Raw genomic sequence first — 17,799 nt, 5'->3', positions numbered from 1 at the left:
TTCTTAATGGTACAACTCTCACATACATACATGATTGCTGGCAAGACTGTAGCTTTGACTATACAGACCTTTGTTGGCAAACTGATGTCTTTGGTTTTTAATATGTTGTCTAGGTATATCATCGCTTTCCTTCCAAGAAGCAAGTGTCTTCTAATAGAACTATATGTCATCATATTAAATCTATGCTTAAATAGAGTTAATTCTGATGGGTTGAGGGAATATAGAGGGGTTTTATAGAAGAAAGAGTTTTTGCATTGAACTCTAAGAATGACAAGAATAAAGAAATGAGATTAAAAAAATTCAAGATAAACAATATCCTTGTCAAAAAACTGGGACTGTTAATTTTTTGTTATTGGTAAGAACAATGTGAAATGCCTATATTCACTTAACTTGTGCCTTTTCATAGACACAGGAAGTCACATTTACCCATTAATTGATCCAACAAATAGTTTCTGAGTTCTTACTAAATCCCAGTAGAACTGAACTGTGACAGATAAAAGGAAAATAAATTAGAGATGCAGCCATGGAAGCCAGAGGATGATAGGGTAAACAATGATGCTAAGTCCAAGGTCAAAACAGCTAAGGATTCCAAAGTTGCTGTTAGATTTGCTATCAGAATTTGATAAGAGCAAAATCAGTCAATTGGTGGTAACACAAGAAAGATTTCAGCGCAATAGAAGTGTAAATGGGAAGCAAGAGGTTTTGAACATAGACAATACTTTCAAAAAAGTTGACAGTAAGATACAAACAGTAAGGGGAAAAGTCAACCCACAAACCACAGGTCAGTAACATGATCAGGAAATCCTATGTAAATTGATAAACTTAAATGGATAAAATCAGCTTACTTTTCAGAAATGTTAGTCTGAACACTATGATCATAGATGAGTTAGTTTTCAGTGAACGGTTTGTGTTTAGGCTATATTTTTAAGTGTTTGTGATATAAAACAACATGTGTTGAAAACTCCATCTGCTCTGCAGTGAGATTTTCTAAATCAGTATAATAGAGACAATGAAATGGAATGGGACGCAAATTGTAAAAATGCATTTTTTGTAAATAGTATGATATAATTATAGGAAGTATAAATCCATGAGTAAAAGTTCCTCTGACTTGCAATTAAAGAACTGCCTTGTTCAAGAGGACTTTTAAGCAAAATCATATTAAAGATTTGTTTCATTTATCTCCTTTCTATTTTGTTAGCTTTATTTTTATACCTGAAGGAAGTCACATAACTCTTTGTATTACTTTGCTATTTTGGTATTTTTGTGAGGAAGAACTTTAGGCATAAGTCACTCTAAAATAAATAAGAGCAGATAGTGTCTAATTTCTGTCGAATAGTGCCCTCAAATTGGAGACCTTCTTGTTCTTGGAAAGTACTTGTATATACATACTTCAGCACCCAGGACAGTACCTGTTTCTTAGAAACCCTGAGCGTTGATTTTGGGCAACACACTGTGATCTCTCTGTCCCTACAAGTCTCATCAGACTTAAGGTTAAATACTCAATTGCCATTTAGCATGTTTTTTCTTCAGTGTGTTATGTGGATGACTCATGTCTCCTCATCTGAATTTTAAGTTACTTGAGTAAATCAGTGTCAGGATCACTGCTGGAAGAAAAGAAAAAGTCACTATCAAAATAGTATTTAGCTTTATCTATGAAGGAGCCACTTTAAAAAGACAAGGAATATACAACCTGTGGCTAGTAATAATTCAACCATTAAAATCTGAAGAGGTGTGGCAGCTGTTACTAGGACCTAGATGGAGGGAAATGTGTAATTTTCACAGTTCTAGAAGCAGTAAGCTTTGGTTAAGGAACAGAGCCAGACCCACATGACTTCATGGGTGGGAACCAATGAAATAAATGCCATGTACTAACTTCTTTTCTCTTTACTTGATTTGCCTGGTTTCATATTAGCCATACATAAACTAGATACCATGGGAATATTCTTTTCCAATGAAAAGTTTGTGGTGTCAAAGTAGGAGCATACAAAGTCCCATCTGGTACTGTTTCATTGTAGAGTAATATTAGTCCAGAAATATTCTTGTATGAAATTGATAGCTACAGCCAAATACTTGTGTTATTCATAGAAGATTTGGGGGGTAAATGCCCGTATTAAGGAAAAAAAAACTTATTATAATGCTTTAACTGGTAATCATAGCACCTTCAACTATTCATTCCTTTTCCCCTTTATCTTCTGCCAGCATTTGGAATAGACAGGTTATTTACCTGGTGCATCAAACCAAGACTTTATTCCTGCCGAATCTTATTTCTTTGCTTCCTCTTCTTAATTAGGTTGCAACCGTTTTAGTTTTCCATGAAAATGGAAATTGGAGTATAGAAACGTAGAATTGGAAAATTAGATGGAATTATAACAGAGAATACTTGTGAATCTGCTAAATTCCAAGTAGAGTCTTCCTTGCCCTCCTTTGTATAGTAAAGGCACATTATCTTCCTGGCAATGAGATTAATCACTGCACCCAGCACAGTGACTATGCTTTCTGTCAGTTTTTTTGCCCCCAGTCATACTGAGCCCAAAATGGTCAGAGAGGAATTTCAGTTTTCAATTCAGAAGAACAGAATTATGGCTTTGTTCCTTGTTGGAGGTACTCCTCCCTTGCACAGGAGGACTTCTAAACCCACCAAGCCTATTATCATGAGAATAAGAAACAGAATGTGCCCAATGGATTACTGGTGTGATAGTGAAAGAGAACATTACAGTTTTACCCCTTAACCTAGATCTATGCTTCCTCATGATTCAGGAGGGACACAGAGCCTCCTCTGCTGTGGATGTACTCAGGTGGACATTAAGTAGGACACTAATATCCATAGGATAACATCCCAACTTCAAGAATATTGTCAAACAAATAGTGCCAAAATTGAGACAGAGCAGGCTGTTTTACTATTCTGTCCAGCCAGGTCTGTACAGCTAATTAGAGACATGATGAAATCAGTGAATCCCATTTGAGCCCATTGCCCCTCTTTTTGCTATAAATAGTCCTGTTTGGAGGTGGCATAGTGTGAGTTATTGTGGTAATGGATAAGTTATCCTGTAAATCTATGAATAGCCGTACTGAAAGGACTAAAGGGAGCAAATGCACAACTATACCTAGACCATGTGTCTATCTCTATGATAGCAATGCTGCCCCTTCTTGATGGAAGAGTTTCCATGGAGGCCACCTGTCATCAGGTAGTCGACTGGGTTTTCTGGTAAATAATGCCATGTGAAGAGTTTATTAATGATCACTGCTATTGACAGGTCATGGTGGCAAACTCACATGCACCTGGTGGCCATACCGTGATTGGATTGTTAAGAACCTCCTCCTCTATGGATATGCTCTGATCGGCATTAAGCTGGACACTAATATCTTCAAATGTTTGCCTTTTTATACCTCCTGACAAGTCCATACACTTACCTTTCCCTAGACTTCCTGTCACTAATTCTGTAATTTTACTTTTCTATATCCCTGACCAGGTGGACTCTTATTAGTTCCTGTGCAGAAGTCAGGATGGCCCCATGCTTCAATCCAAGTGTCCTTCCACAAGAAGTGGAAAATATATATCTTGTTCAAAAGCCTTCCAAGTGGGAGAATTTATGTTTATTATAGTCTTTTAATATCACTCCTGAATCAGATTATAGTACAGTGAAGTGAAAGTCGCTCAGTCATGTCCGACTCTTTGCAACCCCATGGACTATAGAGTTCATGGAATTCTCTAGGCCAGAATACTGGAGTGGGTAGCCTTTCCCTTCTCCAGGGGCTCTTCCCAACCCAGGGATCGAACCCAGGTCTCCTGCATTGCAGGCAAATTCTTTACCAGCTGCGCCATAAGGGAAGCAGAGCCTGTCCAATTCCAATGTGTTGAAGTACATCATGCAAACCTGCCCATAAACCAGGCTTGCATTTATTCCTCCTCTGCCAGTTTATGTTAGAAAACATACCCTGAAGTATAGATGTGAAATAAAAGAAATAGGATAAAGTAGAGGATGCCTATATGTAGAGTTCACCTATATGTTCTGGTCTAGTTCCATATAAACCCCTTCTATCTTATAGTGGAATATAGCTGTATATGTGTAGTTTTATGGTCACTGAATCAGATAAAAATCAGTTCACAACTGGCAGTTTGGTTGTATCATCAGTTGGCATCCCATGGTCAGACTGGTTATTTTTACCGTAGCTCAATAGAGAACTGCCTTTGAATCGGGGAATATTTATCAGCACAGGAGGAAATGGCCTTTCTGTAAACCCTGTAATGCCTGTGGTTCAGTTGTCATGTGGTAATTCTCAGGAGTTGCACACAAAATCAGTTTGCCATGATGCTCATGTCACCATCATATCTGCTGGGTCACAAGGTGAAGATGGTAGGGAAGGTTGTACCCTGCCCTGATATGCTACACAAACTCCTGCTCAGGTTAGACTCAGAACTGGCGGCTTTACAGGTTGAAGCGAAGCGAAAGTTGGTCAGTCATATCTGACTCTTTGTGACTTCATGGATTGTAGCTGCAGGCTCCTCTGTGTATGAAATTCTCCAGGGAAAAATACTGGAATGTATTGCAATTTCCTTCTCTAGGGACCTTCCTGAACCAGGGATTGAACCTGGGTCTTCTGCATTGCAGGCAGATTCTTTACCATCTGAGTCACCTGGGAACCTGGGAGCAAAATAGGTCAACATGTATTTATGTGGTTTATGATGTTCGTCAAAATCCAGAGTCCAGGACTTCTATATATTTTTTTTAATTTTTAAAATTATGCAAATATGATGACACATTTATAGAAGACTTGGAAAATACAGAACAAGGTTACATATAGTTCCACTATATATTACAATTAATTTTAAGTCGATAAATTAAGATTTTTAGTTGGAGTTTCAATATCAAACTCTCAAAAATTAATAGAATTAAAGACAGAAAAATAGAAGGATATAATAGACCTGAAAAAGCACTATGAATTAAATCAATATACTTAAGGTTTATATAATTTTCACACAATAGCAGCATACAAAATCTATTCAAGTTCCCACAGACTAAACCAAGGGACAGTGGAACATATCCAGGAACATAAACAAGGTGCAAAAATTTCATGGTCTAAAGATACTGAAATCATCCAGAGTCTCTTATCACTGTGGAATTATGTGAGAGATTAAGTGTAGGCCCTCTAAACTTTTAAATAAATACAATCCCAACACTCACTTGATAAGAGATATCCTACTCTTCCCTAGGTTTGCCAACTCATAAGTTTTACAAGAATTCATTTTATACCCTGCAGAGCAGGTCTAGCTTCCTTGGATAGAGGTTGCCTCAGTCAGCAAGAAGATTTGTGGAAATTTTGAGGTTCAAAATCTTCAGCCAACATTCCATTGCAAAACTGGTTATTCATGAGACTGGTCCACAAAGCATTAAGTGTGCTGCGCACATCTACTGAAGCATTCTTATACTGTGTCAACTCCAAATACTTCCCTGATACTGCTCTCAGCTTTAAAAAACAAGTGGAGTTCAACCCATAGTTTGTGATTCAGCTCTGCAACACAACTTGGACCTCAGCCACATCTGCCCTTCCATCAGATGTGGGACCTCTCACCACAGAAGAGAGGAACACCAAAGTTGTCATGGCTAGCTTTCGTGTTTTCCTGATTTAGTGTTCATGATTCAATTTCTGTTTATTTCTATGTATCTCTCTGAGGTCTCGTAAAAACACAATCTTTACAGTTGCCCTTGTTACAACAACTGAGTGTCACAACCACTTGTCCTTCCAACACTTTTCCTCTCTAGCTGCATTTCATCATATGTCATCACCAATGACAATTGATTATTTGCGATCCCATCCCTTGGTATGGATTATCTAGGCTCCAGTTCCCCCAAGAAATGTTATTATCACATAAAAGATATACATATAGATAGATATAGATTAAACATCAGTATATAGATTAGGTAGATACAGATACGTCTCCAACCTAGTCTCAAAATCTAATTTTGAAGATCTCTTTTCTGGGTCTTAAAAGGAAAAGAGTTAGCATATTCAATAATTTGAAAGGGGTTTATTTACAAAAAGATAAATAGCAGAACTATAATCTAGACTAGTAGCAGCCAGGCAATGATGACCTCTATGGCAACAAAAGTGAGTCATTATCAGATATAAAAGAAGAAGATTGTGTAGATGAGGATGCATTGATGGGAGAGTAGCATCATTTAACACACACAGCAAGTCTTGGGTGACATTACAGATCAGAGTCAAGGGAATACATACTGCCAGTTTAGTCATCTCCTTATAATCTCTTGCCAAAGCACCAGAATGGCCATGCTCTAGAGTGCATGGGGGCCCTTTTGATAGAGTTCACATGAGTTAATTTCCTGGGCCAGAAATCAGATATATAAAAGTGGATAGTGGATCTGGGGTCGTACAAAAGGTATGTAGTATATTTTTAATTTTATTTCCTTAGAGTTTAAAATAGTTTAATGCATCTTCAGGGTATTCGACTAGTTTGATGATGAGAGGATGGAAATGTGACTGAATGCAAATATGAAAGGTGACACGGATATGGTTAGTGTCATATTTCGGTCTTCAACGACTCTTCTCCTCTTCTTGTTCTTTTTACTTCATTGCGCTTTCACCTCTGTTCAAATTGCTGGCAATCCATGAAATCCTAACTTCACTGCTTTATTCTTCCCTTCCTTTGCAACTGTTTTTCCTGGGACTGAAAGAGTAACCTGGAGATAGAGAATTCTCCATGAAATTGAATCAAAACCACCGCTCTGTGTAGAAAAGATTTATGACAATGGAGATTTCAAGGACAGACATTTGTGGGTCAATGAGCCCACATCTACAGTTGGTTTCAAACTAACACTCATTTATTCTAGAGGAACTCCTGCATTCTCACATCGCCCACTGGTGGTCACCAGATGGAGAAAGGCTCGCCTTCCTAATGATAAATGATTCCTTGGTGCCTAACATGGTTATCCCTCGGTTTACCGGAGCTTTGTATCCCAAAGGAAAGCAGTATCCATATCCTAAGGTAAGTCATGTGGAAATAAATGCCAGTTTGTTCCCCTCCTCTCTGCGCCAGTGAGTTGATCAATAATATTCTTGGTTTAGAAACAAGTTGTCTTCGGAGAATTAAAGAAACCCCCTTACTTGTCGACAGACTCACGATTTTAAGAGCATGCGATAGCCTACCCACTGTGTTTGCACCGGCACAGGCGAAGGTGATTCAAGATTGTAGGAACTTCACTTTATTTCTTTCCCTTTGATGCTCTCGGCCTTTATCTCTCACTTTCACAGCTGAAACGAGAGTGAGAAAACACATCAGCATTGATGCCAGGGCAAAGGTTTCTCCGAGGTATATTCTGTGAGCTGTTAGTAGGTATTATAAGGGGGCAAAAACTATCACAGTCAGATAAGCTGGGAATTCTTAGTTTAAAAAAAATCTAGTTTTTTTCAGATGATTTCTCAGAGCAGTTAGTATACTGTATACTAATGTATATTATAAATCTCCTATACAAAGTAGACTAAGCATAAAGGATCTCCAGTAAGGAATAGACTAAACATAAAGAATCTCACTATAAAAATAGACTAAACATAAAGAATCGCCAATAAGGAATAGACTAAGCCCAAAGAATTTATTAGTGTTAATATTAACATCAGCATTCTTTTGGCAGAGCATACTCTGGAACATACTTTATAAAATGCTGGGCAGAGTCATAGCCAGGCATAGCTGGAATAGCTGGAATTGTTTTATCGTGTGAAGTGAATATGGAACTCTTGCCCAGATAGCAAAACTATTTTCTTTATGAATAGCACAATTTCTCTTATTCCTAATGCTAAGTCCACAGGCCCCGACTCCATCCATCCATTCTTGCCATATCCTCTATGAAAATAATCTGATACTGAAGAACAAATAATGGTTATCTTTTTAAGGAGTGATAGTGAGTTCTCATGATGAGAATTTATTATAAGTATTTTCCCTCAAAAGTGTTTAAATATTTTAATGTGATGTGAAGTCGCTCAGTCGTGTCCATCTCCTTGCGACTTCATGGACTGTAGCCTACCAGGTTACCCCGTCCATGGGATTTTCCAGGCAAGAGTACTGGAGCGGGTTGCCATTTCCTTCTCCAACCTTTGCATCTCACATGAAACTAGAGAGAAGTCATATTCAGCATGGAGGTTTAGAAAAATCCCCCTCTTCTTCTGATACCCTGAAGTCAGCCTTGGTCAGTCACAGAGTATATCCCCTTGTTACAAGGGGATAAATCAATTTCCCTTTTGAGTCTCTTGGTATATTTTTATTCAGCAAAGCTACTTTTAAGTGTTGGGTAAGGCCTCTGAAAGCAGGCTGAGGAAACATCTGGAGTGTATTAGTTTTTCTCTTATATGTCATTTTTAATTAACGTCATTCTTGTTTTAAAGCTCATTTTCCCCATGTTTACAAAAAAAAGAAAAAGTGAGGTAGCCCTAGACATTAGTCATGTAAATATGTCTTATATAAAATGTCTAAATTCCAGTTTACACATTTTAACTCTTGAGGAGGTAAGAAGTGGCTGTTGATTTTATTTAGAAGCCATTTTTAAGCCATTTCTTGAATGAGTTGTACATTGTGTTTACAAAGTACAATAGACTGTATACCTTTAAATGTATGCATTACCTTAACTGTACTATGCATAGTACTGGAAAAATTATGTATCACATGCATTTTCTACACCTGCAATGAAGGCATGGTCAGTGGGAGGGTGAGGTGAGTTTGCTGATATTCCTGTCATCCACAAGACTCCTGGGGACAGGAGGAAGGAAAGGAGTGAATACTGAGAGGGATGAGAAGACTGTTTGCTCATGGAGATTCTGTGCTTTCTCTCTCCCCATCCCATCTTCCTTCTGGTGGGCTGTAATATCAGTGTGACTGACTGGCAGCTATGGAAGGCAGCAGGATTGAGAAGGATGATTCTACCATTCTGAAATATCATTTTTAGGCCATTTTCTGGGAATAGATCTGAAAACACATATACTCAACAACTCCTCAGGAAATTATGGCACTTTGACCTAGCAACAAAATAATTATATCTCCCAAGACATTTGTATGGTACTTCATGTAAAATCCTATGTCTTCTCCAGTTATAGATTTACCCATGTTGTGTGGATGACAGTTTATGCCAGTATAACATACCTGCACCTTTATTTTTACCAGAAAAAATCTGAAAAGACTTCTGTAACATATGTCACCCCATTGGATTTACTTATAATGAAAGTGTAAATACAATGTATTTACAATGTAAATATACAATGTAAATACAAAATGAATAATAGGTCTTTGTTGTGAAAGCAACGTGTCACTCAGGATGTTTACTGTGCACTACATAAAGGGCATAAAATCAAATCCAGGAAAGGGACCACTTTCTGTAATTAATTTCCCAGGAGAAGTGGGGATTTTAGGATTCACAGAAAAGCCATATGTCATAGCTGCATCTTCAAGTTGCCTTCTCTGTTACAGACTTGGTGCTTGAACTTGGACACTCCTGGGCCTGAAAATTTTATTGTCTGTGGCAAACAAATGGACATATAAAAACATCTGAGAAAATCTAAATAAGTTAGCAGTAAATCAGAAGATTCTGGGTTGACAAAACTAGACAATTTATTATTATTTGGTATTATTTAAATAACATTTCTTAATAGTAAGTAGGCATAAAAGAAAAATAATATTTATGTATTAATTGGATACATCATGTATACTAATAATATGCTATATATTTTCATAGATACCTTTCACTTCTTTCACTTTTTTTCTTTATTTGGCCCTCTTCACAATTGCCTCTGGTTTACAAATGGGCGAAATGAGGCTCTAAAAGGCTATGTCCTTTTATAAAAGTCATAGTTATTTTGAGAACAGAGAAATAACTCAAACTTATTGATTCCGTCTCTCTCTCTGTAAAACTACCAGAGGTTAACTTGTATCTCAAAAGATGTAGCTGGAATCAAAATATCTCCTTGTCAAGTTAACAAATAGATGTGGAGATCTGGTGGCTCCATTAGGTACAAATGACTCAGCTCTGCATGAGTAACTTTCAGAGACAGCATCAAACATGTTATGTGTGCGTGCTCAGTCGCTTTGGTTCTGCCCAACTCTATGTGACCCGGCGGACTGTAGCCCAACAGGCTCCTCTGCCCTTGGGATTCTACAGGCAAGATACTGGAGTGGGTTGCTATGCCCTCCTCCAGGGGATCTTCCCGACCCAGGGATCAAATCCACATCTCCTGTCTTACAGTGGATTCTTTACCACTGAGCCAGCAGAGAAGCCCCACACATGCTATATATGTAATGAATGTATATCTGCAGGGGCTCCAACCTGTGCTTCTTGCATCTCCTGCATTGGCAGGCAGATTCTTGACCACTAGCACCACCTGGGAAGCCTCATATCTAATGCATGATGTGTGTTACATAATAAAGGTCCTGAGTGCATTCATAACTACCATTAAGGAGTATTAAAAAGAAAGACAAGACGTATATTATAGTGGCCAAAGAGAAAGAATTCCAAGTCCTCAGGTGGTTGTCAGTAGAAATATCTGCAGATATTTAAGGCAACAGAGCTCGAAGAAACTAGTTTTGGGTTTTTATCCTGTTCTCAGAATAAACTTCAGTATCATTTTGGGTCTATTACTTGAATTTTCAAAATCTCGTTATTTTCTACTCTGGTTTAAAAAAGAAATGTTTGTTAATTTTTCCACTAACAAATGCTTTATTTTGATTTGCTCTTACTTATGCAATAAACTTTCAAAAAGTTGTCCTTTAGAGTTTTCAGTAATGCATAGAATTCACACTAAATTGTTCTTCAAATTAAACTAGATTAAAATGAGTGCAGCAAATACCCAATGTGGTCAGATTTCTAATGAAATACTTACACTAAACAAATATATTTGTATTTTACTTAATTCAGCATGATTCAGAACTCATAAAATACCGCATCATTAGCAATTCAGCACAAAAAAGATACACAGTTATATCTCAATAACCTCAGGTTAATCTTCTTAATTAAAACATTATCTCGTTTAATGACAATTTAGTTGCCAGTAAAATAAGGTTAATTATTATTGAGGCTTGTGTTTCAGAATCATAGAAGGAGGATTCTGTGGATTTTCAGTCTTTGTAGCAAATTAACTATAAAAGCCCAATAGATGAACTCCTCTAATTTGCAAACTATTGAAGCCAGATATTAAAAGATACAAGTGAATTTGCAATGTGCGCTTAATTTCAAAACTCCATGTAAAAAAATCAAATTGAGATTTTAGAATTCTAAACAGCTGAATTTTAGAAACAGCTTAATATTTGGTTTTGGCCACAAGGAAGCTAACTGGAATACCAGTTATCCTTACAGTCTTATAGATCAGAAAAAAAAAAAAAAAACTTCCTTAGTATATGGTAATAACCATATATACTTTCAACAAAGTATGTCATAAAATTATGCATCATTGATAAGAGTTCACAAAAACTGATCAGATTTAATATAATTTGTCATTTTCTTTAATCAGTTTACTGAAAGATTAAAAAATATAAACACACACAAAAAAAACTAGAAAAATCAGTGTCTAACCATTATATTGAATTCATGAGTTAATTATTTAAGTAAATGTATACTATTTTGGAGAAGGAAATGGGAACCCACTCCAGTACTCTTGCCGAGAAAATCCCATGGATGGAGGAGCCTGGTGCAGGCTACTGTCCATGGGGTCGCAAAGAGTCAGACACAACTGAGCGACTTCACTTCACTTATACTATTTTGGGCACCTTTATAAATCATTGCTTTTGTTAGTCCATATAACCAAAGTGTGAGATGGTTGTTTTCCATAGAAACAAAATCTATTTTGACTCAAAACTTCTGTGACATATTCTCAGAGAAGTATTGTCTAAGTTTTGATAATCAAATAAAATACTTTAGAATCTTTCATGTCTGATCCAAGGTCCATATTCAGTAAATAACAGTCAAAATTTGATCCCAGACTTCTCTGATTTGTAAACTGAACCACTTCTCAAAATGTAGCCCTTTTACTAGCAGTATCAGCCACATCTGGGAAATAATTTGAAGTGCAAATTCTCACATTCCATCCAGACATTAGAAACGCTGCAAGTGGAGCTCAGCAATCATAGCTTTAATAAGTTTTCTAGGACCTCTGGATGATTTTCATGAAAGTGTTCACCTTTAATAACTGCTGAGCAGTAATGTGTATCTATATGCAGATATATGCACATATTAATATATCACTATTTTGTTAACATTTGCATACTAATTATAATTATCCAGGTATCGTCTTAAAGCCCAGGTTCTTAGAGCCACACCCCAAGATTCTGATTCTGTGTATGAATATAGGTTCAGTTGGGGTCCATGAATTTGTGTTTATAAAATTCTCATTTATTCTGCTGGCTAATGAACAGCATTTTGAATGACATTGCTAAATACTGTGTCCCCGCTCTAAATTTGAGCATATTTGATCAAGCTAAAGAAATGATTAGACTCAAAAAATACAGACAATGACCAATACTTTCAGGGTGGAACATGGCAATTTAATTAGAGCAAAAGTGATGTGAAAAAGAGTTCTTAAGGGAAGAAGAAGGGTATATTGCTCAAGACAGAGGAACCTAGGCCTGGAGAGTTTTAGAATAAAAAGCTTTACAAAATTCGACGCCAGAGGCTTCTCTGCGAGGCAAGTTCATAGCTGATTTTCCAGGAAGCCCTTTATCATGTGAACCATTTTCATAATCTCTATTTATGGTCACCACATTTCTAAAATGAAACAGACTGCTTTCTTTGGATCATACTCCTGACTTGTGTGTGATATACTTCCACAGATGTACTAGTCACTTTTTTTAAATGAAGACTTTCTTTTTTCAGAGCAGTTTAAGATTCACAACAAACTTGAGGAGAAGGAAGATATTTGTGCCATATATAACCCCTTTTGCCACTCAACATCCTCCACTAGAGTTGTGCATTTGATACAACTGATGAAGCTCCTCTGACACATTGTAATCACCCAAAGTCTAGAGTTGACATTATGGTTCAAACTTGGTTCATGTATTCTATGAATTTGAACAGATGTGTAATGAAAGATACAGAGTATTTGTCTCTGCTCTGCAAATCCTCTGTTTCGTCATCTATTCATCCCTCCTCCCTCCCCTCCATGTTCCTTATTTTTAATAAGTTAACAAGATATTCTTGAGGAGCTATTACTGATTGTTGGTGGAACACATCATGTTGCTTCTGGTCCTAATTTAACTCTGGATTTTTTTTAGTACCAATTCCTTGAATGTGAATCTTCATTATCTTTATATCAGCTCTATTCTCCTTAGATCTTTGTCAGGTCTTTTAATTCAGCTCACTTTTAATTTCCTCATCCTTCTTTGTATATCTCACAGAGTCCTCTCTTCACAAAGAAGCTAGACCACAACGATGATGGTGTGTTTTTTAGAAACACATTGAGCTACAAGTAGTCAGTTGATTCTATTAATTATTTATTCACATAAACATCCTTTCATTCATCCAACATACTTGCAATACGTTGATGTAAGTTCCTAGGTCTGCTCCCTAAAGGTTCACATTATATTTAAAAAACTTAGTTGATGATTGCCTAGGAATGAACCGAAGCAAAACTAGAGCAGTTGAGCATCCTGGGGTTAAATACTGGCTCCCTTAGTTATTGGATGCTTCACCTTGAACAATTTGCTTAGCTTTTCCATCTGGGAAATGGTTTTAAATAGGTCTTAGGACTGTAGTAGGAACATACAATACGATGATTCATGTGGTGCTTTAATACACACAAGGACCCAGAAACACACTAACTGCTACACAGCCTAGTTACTATTTCACAAATTTTGATTTAATAGACTCAAATTAGTTTCTTACCACTGTCTTTCTAGTCTTCAAGCTAGGTGCATAGTGAAGGCAATCTGCTCCATTCTACATCCTAAAGGAATTTACACCTCATTTTAAAATTCGTTATAATTTAAAAGAAAATCTGTGATGACTAATGCATGGAGTAGATTAAGTATTGTGGAATTTTAAGCACCAGAATTTGGTATGTTTTCTTTTTCTTTCTTCTTCCTCTTCTTACTTTTAAACTAACCAAGCTCCCTTCCCTTTGCATTTCATATCCTATAGTGTGAGTTGTTTTGTAAAGCCAGCCGTTCTAGTGTCATTTTAGGGGAAGAACACAGTAGTACTGCCTAATGAATAAAGTCATCATGATTTTCTATCACCTTTAATTGTCTGACTAAAATGCTTGAGAAGCAGCAATCTACAAAAACAATTGAAAGCAATCAAGTTGTTGAATTTAAAATCATTTCTACTTCAGAGAAATTAAATGTTTTCCCCATTCTAACACAAAACTGCAAAAGAATCAAAATGCATTTTCTTTCTTTCTCAGTATATTCTCGTGCTTAATGTATCTGCATTGCAACTTTCATTTTCTCAAAGGCAGGTCAAATGAACCCAACAATCAAATTATATGTTGTAAACCTATATGGACCAACTCATACTTTGGAACTCATGCCGCCAGATAGCTTTAAATCAAGGTATGTAATTTCAGTTTCACTTTTACCAGAAAATAGATCTATTAACTCCAATGATCATTTTGTTGCCATTTGGAGAGAGATGTGATCAGCTCAGCAAACTCACTTGAAAATAAAACTGAGGTTGCCTCCATTAGTGTAAAAATGAATTCATTCTGGATCTCTTCTTGTTCCCAGGAAGAATTTAGAGTTTTAAGGTGATTACCAGCATCACAAAATGACTAAATATACTGATAGCAAGAATTAGATCTTCGGCAGGAGACACGTATGAGAGAGATGGGGGCAAAGGATAATTTTCTATTGAATTTTTTTTCTGAAAATAACTGCTCCATATTTTTAAATGGCTCTCTTTAAAAGAGTACCATCTTCCTAAAATGTGTGTGATTTTCCAACTTTTTCCCTGTTAACTTGCCAATGATTCCCTAGCTTTGTTCTCCAGGAAGAAAAATTTAATGAGATTTTGCTTTCAATATCCTACCTAAGAATCCTGTTTCTTTAAGCTCTAGTAGAAACAAAAGAAATACATCATATGGGTCAAAAGCATCATTTTAATATTAGTAAAATCTCCAATAACTGAACAGATAATGAAATAATCATGTGGATTGTGAAATCTACAGTGATCTCAAACTTCTAAATTGACTTTTCAAATTTTTTAACCTGGTGAAAGTTTACAACATCCCTGAAGATTTTGCACTATGAGTGAGTGAAGTCGCTCAGTCATGTCCGACTCTGTGACCCCATGGACTATAGCCTACCAGGCTCCTCCATCCATGGAATTTTCCAGGCAAGAGTACTGGAGTGGGTTTCCATTTTCTTCTCTAGGGGATCTTCCTGACCATATATTTTACACTATATTGAATGGTATAACTAAGCTTATAATTTTTTTTTTAAATATCAGAAATAATTACAGTGTGACTGATTGACATTGAAATCCCACTTAGTGTTCCACTGACATATTTAGGAAATTTTCATCATATTTGGGATTTTCACAGATAGTGCAGCCTTCAGTCTGTGGACATTTTTTCTACTTGAAGAGTTGTTAAAAATATATGTAATGCTTATAGTGGAAAGGCCTCCATTAACTATCTCATATCAACTTTTCCTATTATTGATGGAAAAGATGAAGTCCAAAGAAAAAGTATGTTTGAAGTAGAATCTTAAGATTAGTTGGCAGGAGAGAGAGAAAGTAAAATAAAACATCTTTCAAGTTATAGAGCATTTCATCTAGATTGTGATAAAAGACTTTTATCATAAAATTGACATATAGAATACAGTATAGTTGACCAAATCAGAAGAAACTTCCACTTCTGAACTCATTTACCAGCAGTGAAAGTTTTACATACAAATGAAGCAATTATGAAAATTATTATTTTTTGTGATCTGTACTTTGTCTGATTTGTTTAGTATTCTGAACTAACAGAAAGGGCACTAGAGTGTTTGAGTCATGTCTCTACTACCACTTTATTATATGACTTTGGATAAGTTACTTTATCTCTCTCTGGGCCTGAATGCCCTCATCTTAAAATAATAATTTCTAATTTTCATTAATTTTTAAAAGATTTAAAATTGAAGTCAATTTTACAATGTTCAGATTTCTTTCTTGATGCTATTACTTAAGAGCATCTCTAATGAATTCACCAGATAGGACATAGCAGTGTCATCAAACACAAAAATTTCTAAAGGTGGAATCAATTGTCATTATTCGAGTATTAGTTAAGCACATATCTCTTTAATATTTGAGGTAAAATGTGATCAGATTAGGTACCCATTGCAAAAAGATTTTGCGTATCTTTAAATGTTGGAAATCCAATATGTAGAAATATAGAATGATATATGAGATCCCTCTAAGAATGAAGAAGCATCCTGTGAAGAAAAAGTTCTTAAATGTAATTCAGGTATGTTGTTTTGGCAATGGATTTGATCTACATTTGGAAGAGTCAGGTAATACCTTATCTACACAATGTATGTAGCATGCTAGTATGTTTTGTTTTTCTTTCATAATTATGTAACTTGGAGTAGGAAATGGCAACCTACTCCAGTATTCTAGCCTGGCAAATCCTATGGACAGAGGACCCCGCAGGCTACAGCCCACGGGGTCACAAAGTGTTGGACACGGCTTAATGACTAAACAACACAGTTATATAGCTGCCATTTGTTACATGTGAAATGCACCAAAGTGTATGATTTACTCTTCTTGTTGTAAAACTCAAGATCAAAGTTTACTTCAAAATGGTGTTTTCAAATATTCCCCGTGCTTCAGTTTTCATGTTTCCTTACACATTTCTTTATTCATTTATTCCTGATGAGCACTTTAGTCCAATTTCCTATCACCTATATTTAGCCTCTCTGAGCACAGGTGTTACTTTAATGGATCTAAAAACACACAAGCACGAACAACATAGAAATATATCTATAGTGCAAATCAAAGAATGCTACATTTATCGGCATATCAAAGGGAAATTAATCTCATACTTTCTCTTGATTTTGTTTTAGGATTTTCAGTATCTATAATAGTTAATACTCAGTACTTTAGCCATATGGAAATTTGCTAGAAAACTATTGTGCCCTCCCTGGTTAGATACACATTTGAGATCTAAGAGTTATCATTTTTCATAATTTATTGGTCAGAGTTCTGAAAATTAAAAAGATGGCACACTCAAGAGGGGTAATTGAAATGCATTAATTAAGGGAACTTTAGCAAAGATATGGGAAGGATTAAAAGGAAACTCACAAGGGATGGGAATGCAACAAAATAGTCTGCAATAGCAGAAAGCTTTTACCGCCCCAGGAGTGAAGGAACAAGGGGCAGGCTACTCAAGAAGCCTGGAAAGGCCTGTAGCAAAAGAACAGGATGGATCAGCAGGCAGAACAATTTAGTCATTGCCAACCCAGACCCTAATGGGGGAGAGTGCCCAGAAAATAAAACCGAGTCCTCTCTGCTAAAGCTTCGAGCTCCTCCAGAGATCTCTCCTGGGCTAGGGAAACTGGTGACAGAGTGCAGGCTCTGGAAATGGCGGGAGCAAGGGGCAAATGCCAGACTAGATCTGGCAATGGAGAATATTCAATGCAAATGATTTAAGGATAATGTTGACCTCAAGAAATTTATCATGGTTATTACTTTAGGGGTGAGTTGGAGATGTCCACCAGGATGCACAATAATTTATCTGAAGCCAAGTGAACAGTTGTTCTGTCGCTGTTTCTGGTTCTGTTTCTGTCCCTGGGTCTTTTTCTCTGTCTTTGTGTATGTATGGTGTGTGTGTGTGTGT

At 36.5% G+C, this 17,799-nt stretch overlaps 1 protein-coding gene across 1 annotated transcript in view; it reads left to right on the top strand.

Moving 5' to 3' along the window:
* DPP10 (dipeptidyl peptidase like 10) overlaps window positions 1–17,799 on the top strand; it is a 707,061-nt gene that overhangs the window by 579,184 nt on the left and 110,078 nt on the right. The window contains exons 9-10 of the mRNA XM_065927825.1: window positions 6,849–7,003; window positions 14,439–14,536. Of these exons, the coding sequence (XP_065783897.1) occupies window positions 6,849–7,003; window positions 14,439–14,536 (253 nt within the window). The remainder of the gene's footprint in view (window positions 1–6,848; window positions 7,004–14,438; window positions 14,537–17,799) is intronic.

The sequence above is a fragment of the Muntiacus reevesi genome, chromosome 3 (assembly GCF_963930625.1).
Source record: "Muntiacus reevesi chromosome 3, mMunRee1.1, whole genome shotgun sequence".
In the NCBI taxonomy this organism is placed as follows: domain Eukaryota; kingdom Metazoa; phylum Chordata; class Mammalia; order Artiodactyla; family Cervidae; genus Muntiacus; species Muntiacus reevesi.
Note: the sequence above shows the minus strand (reverse complement) of the source record. Positions and strands in the feature narration are given on the sequence as shown.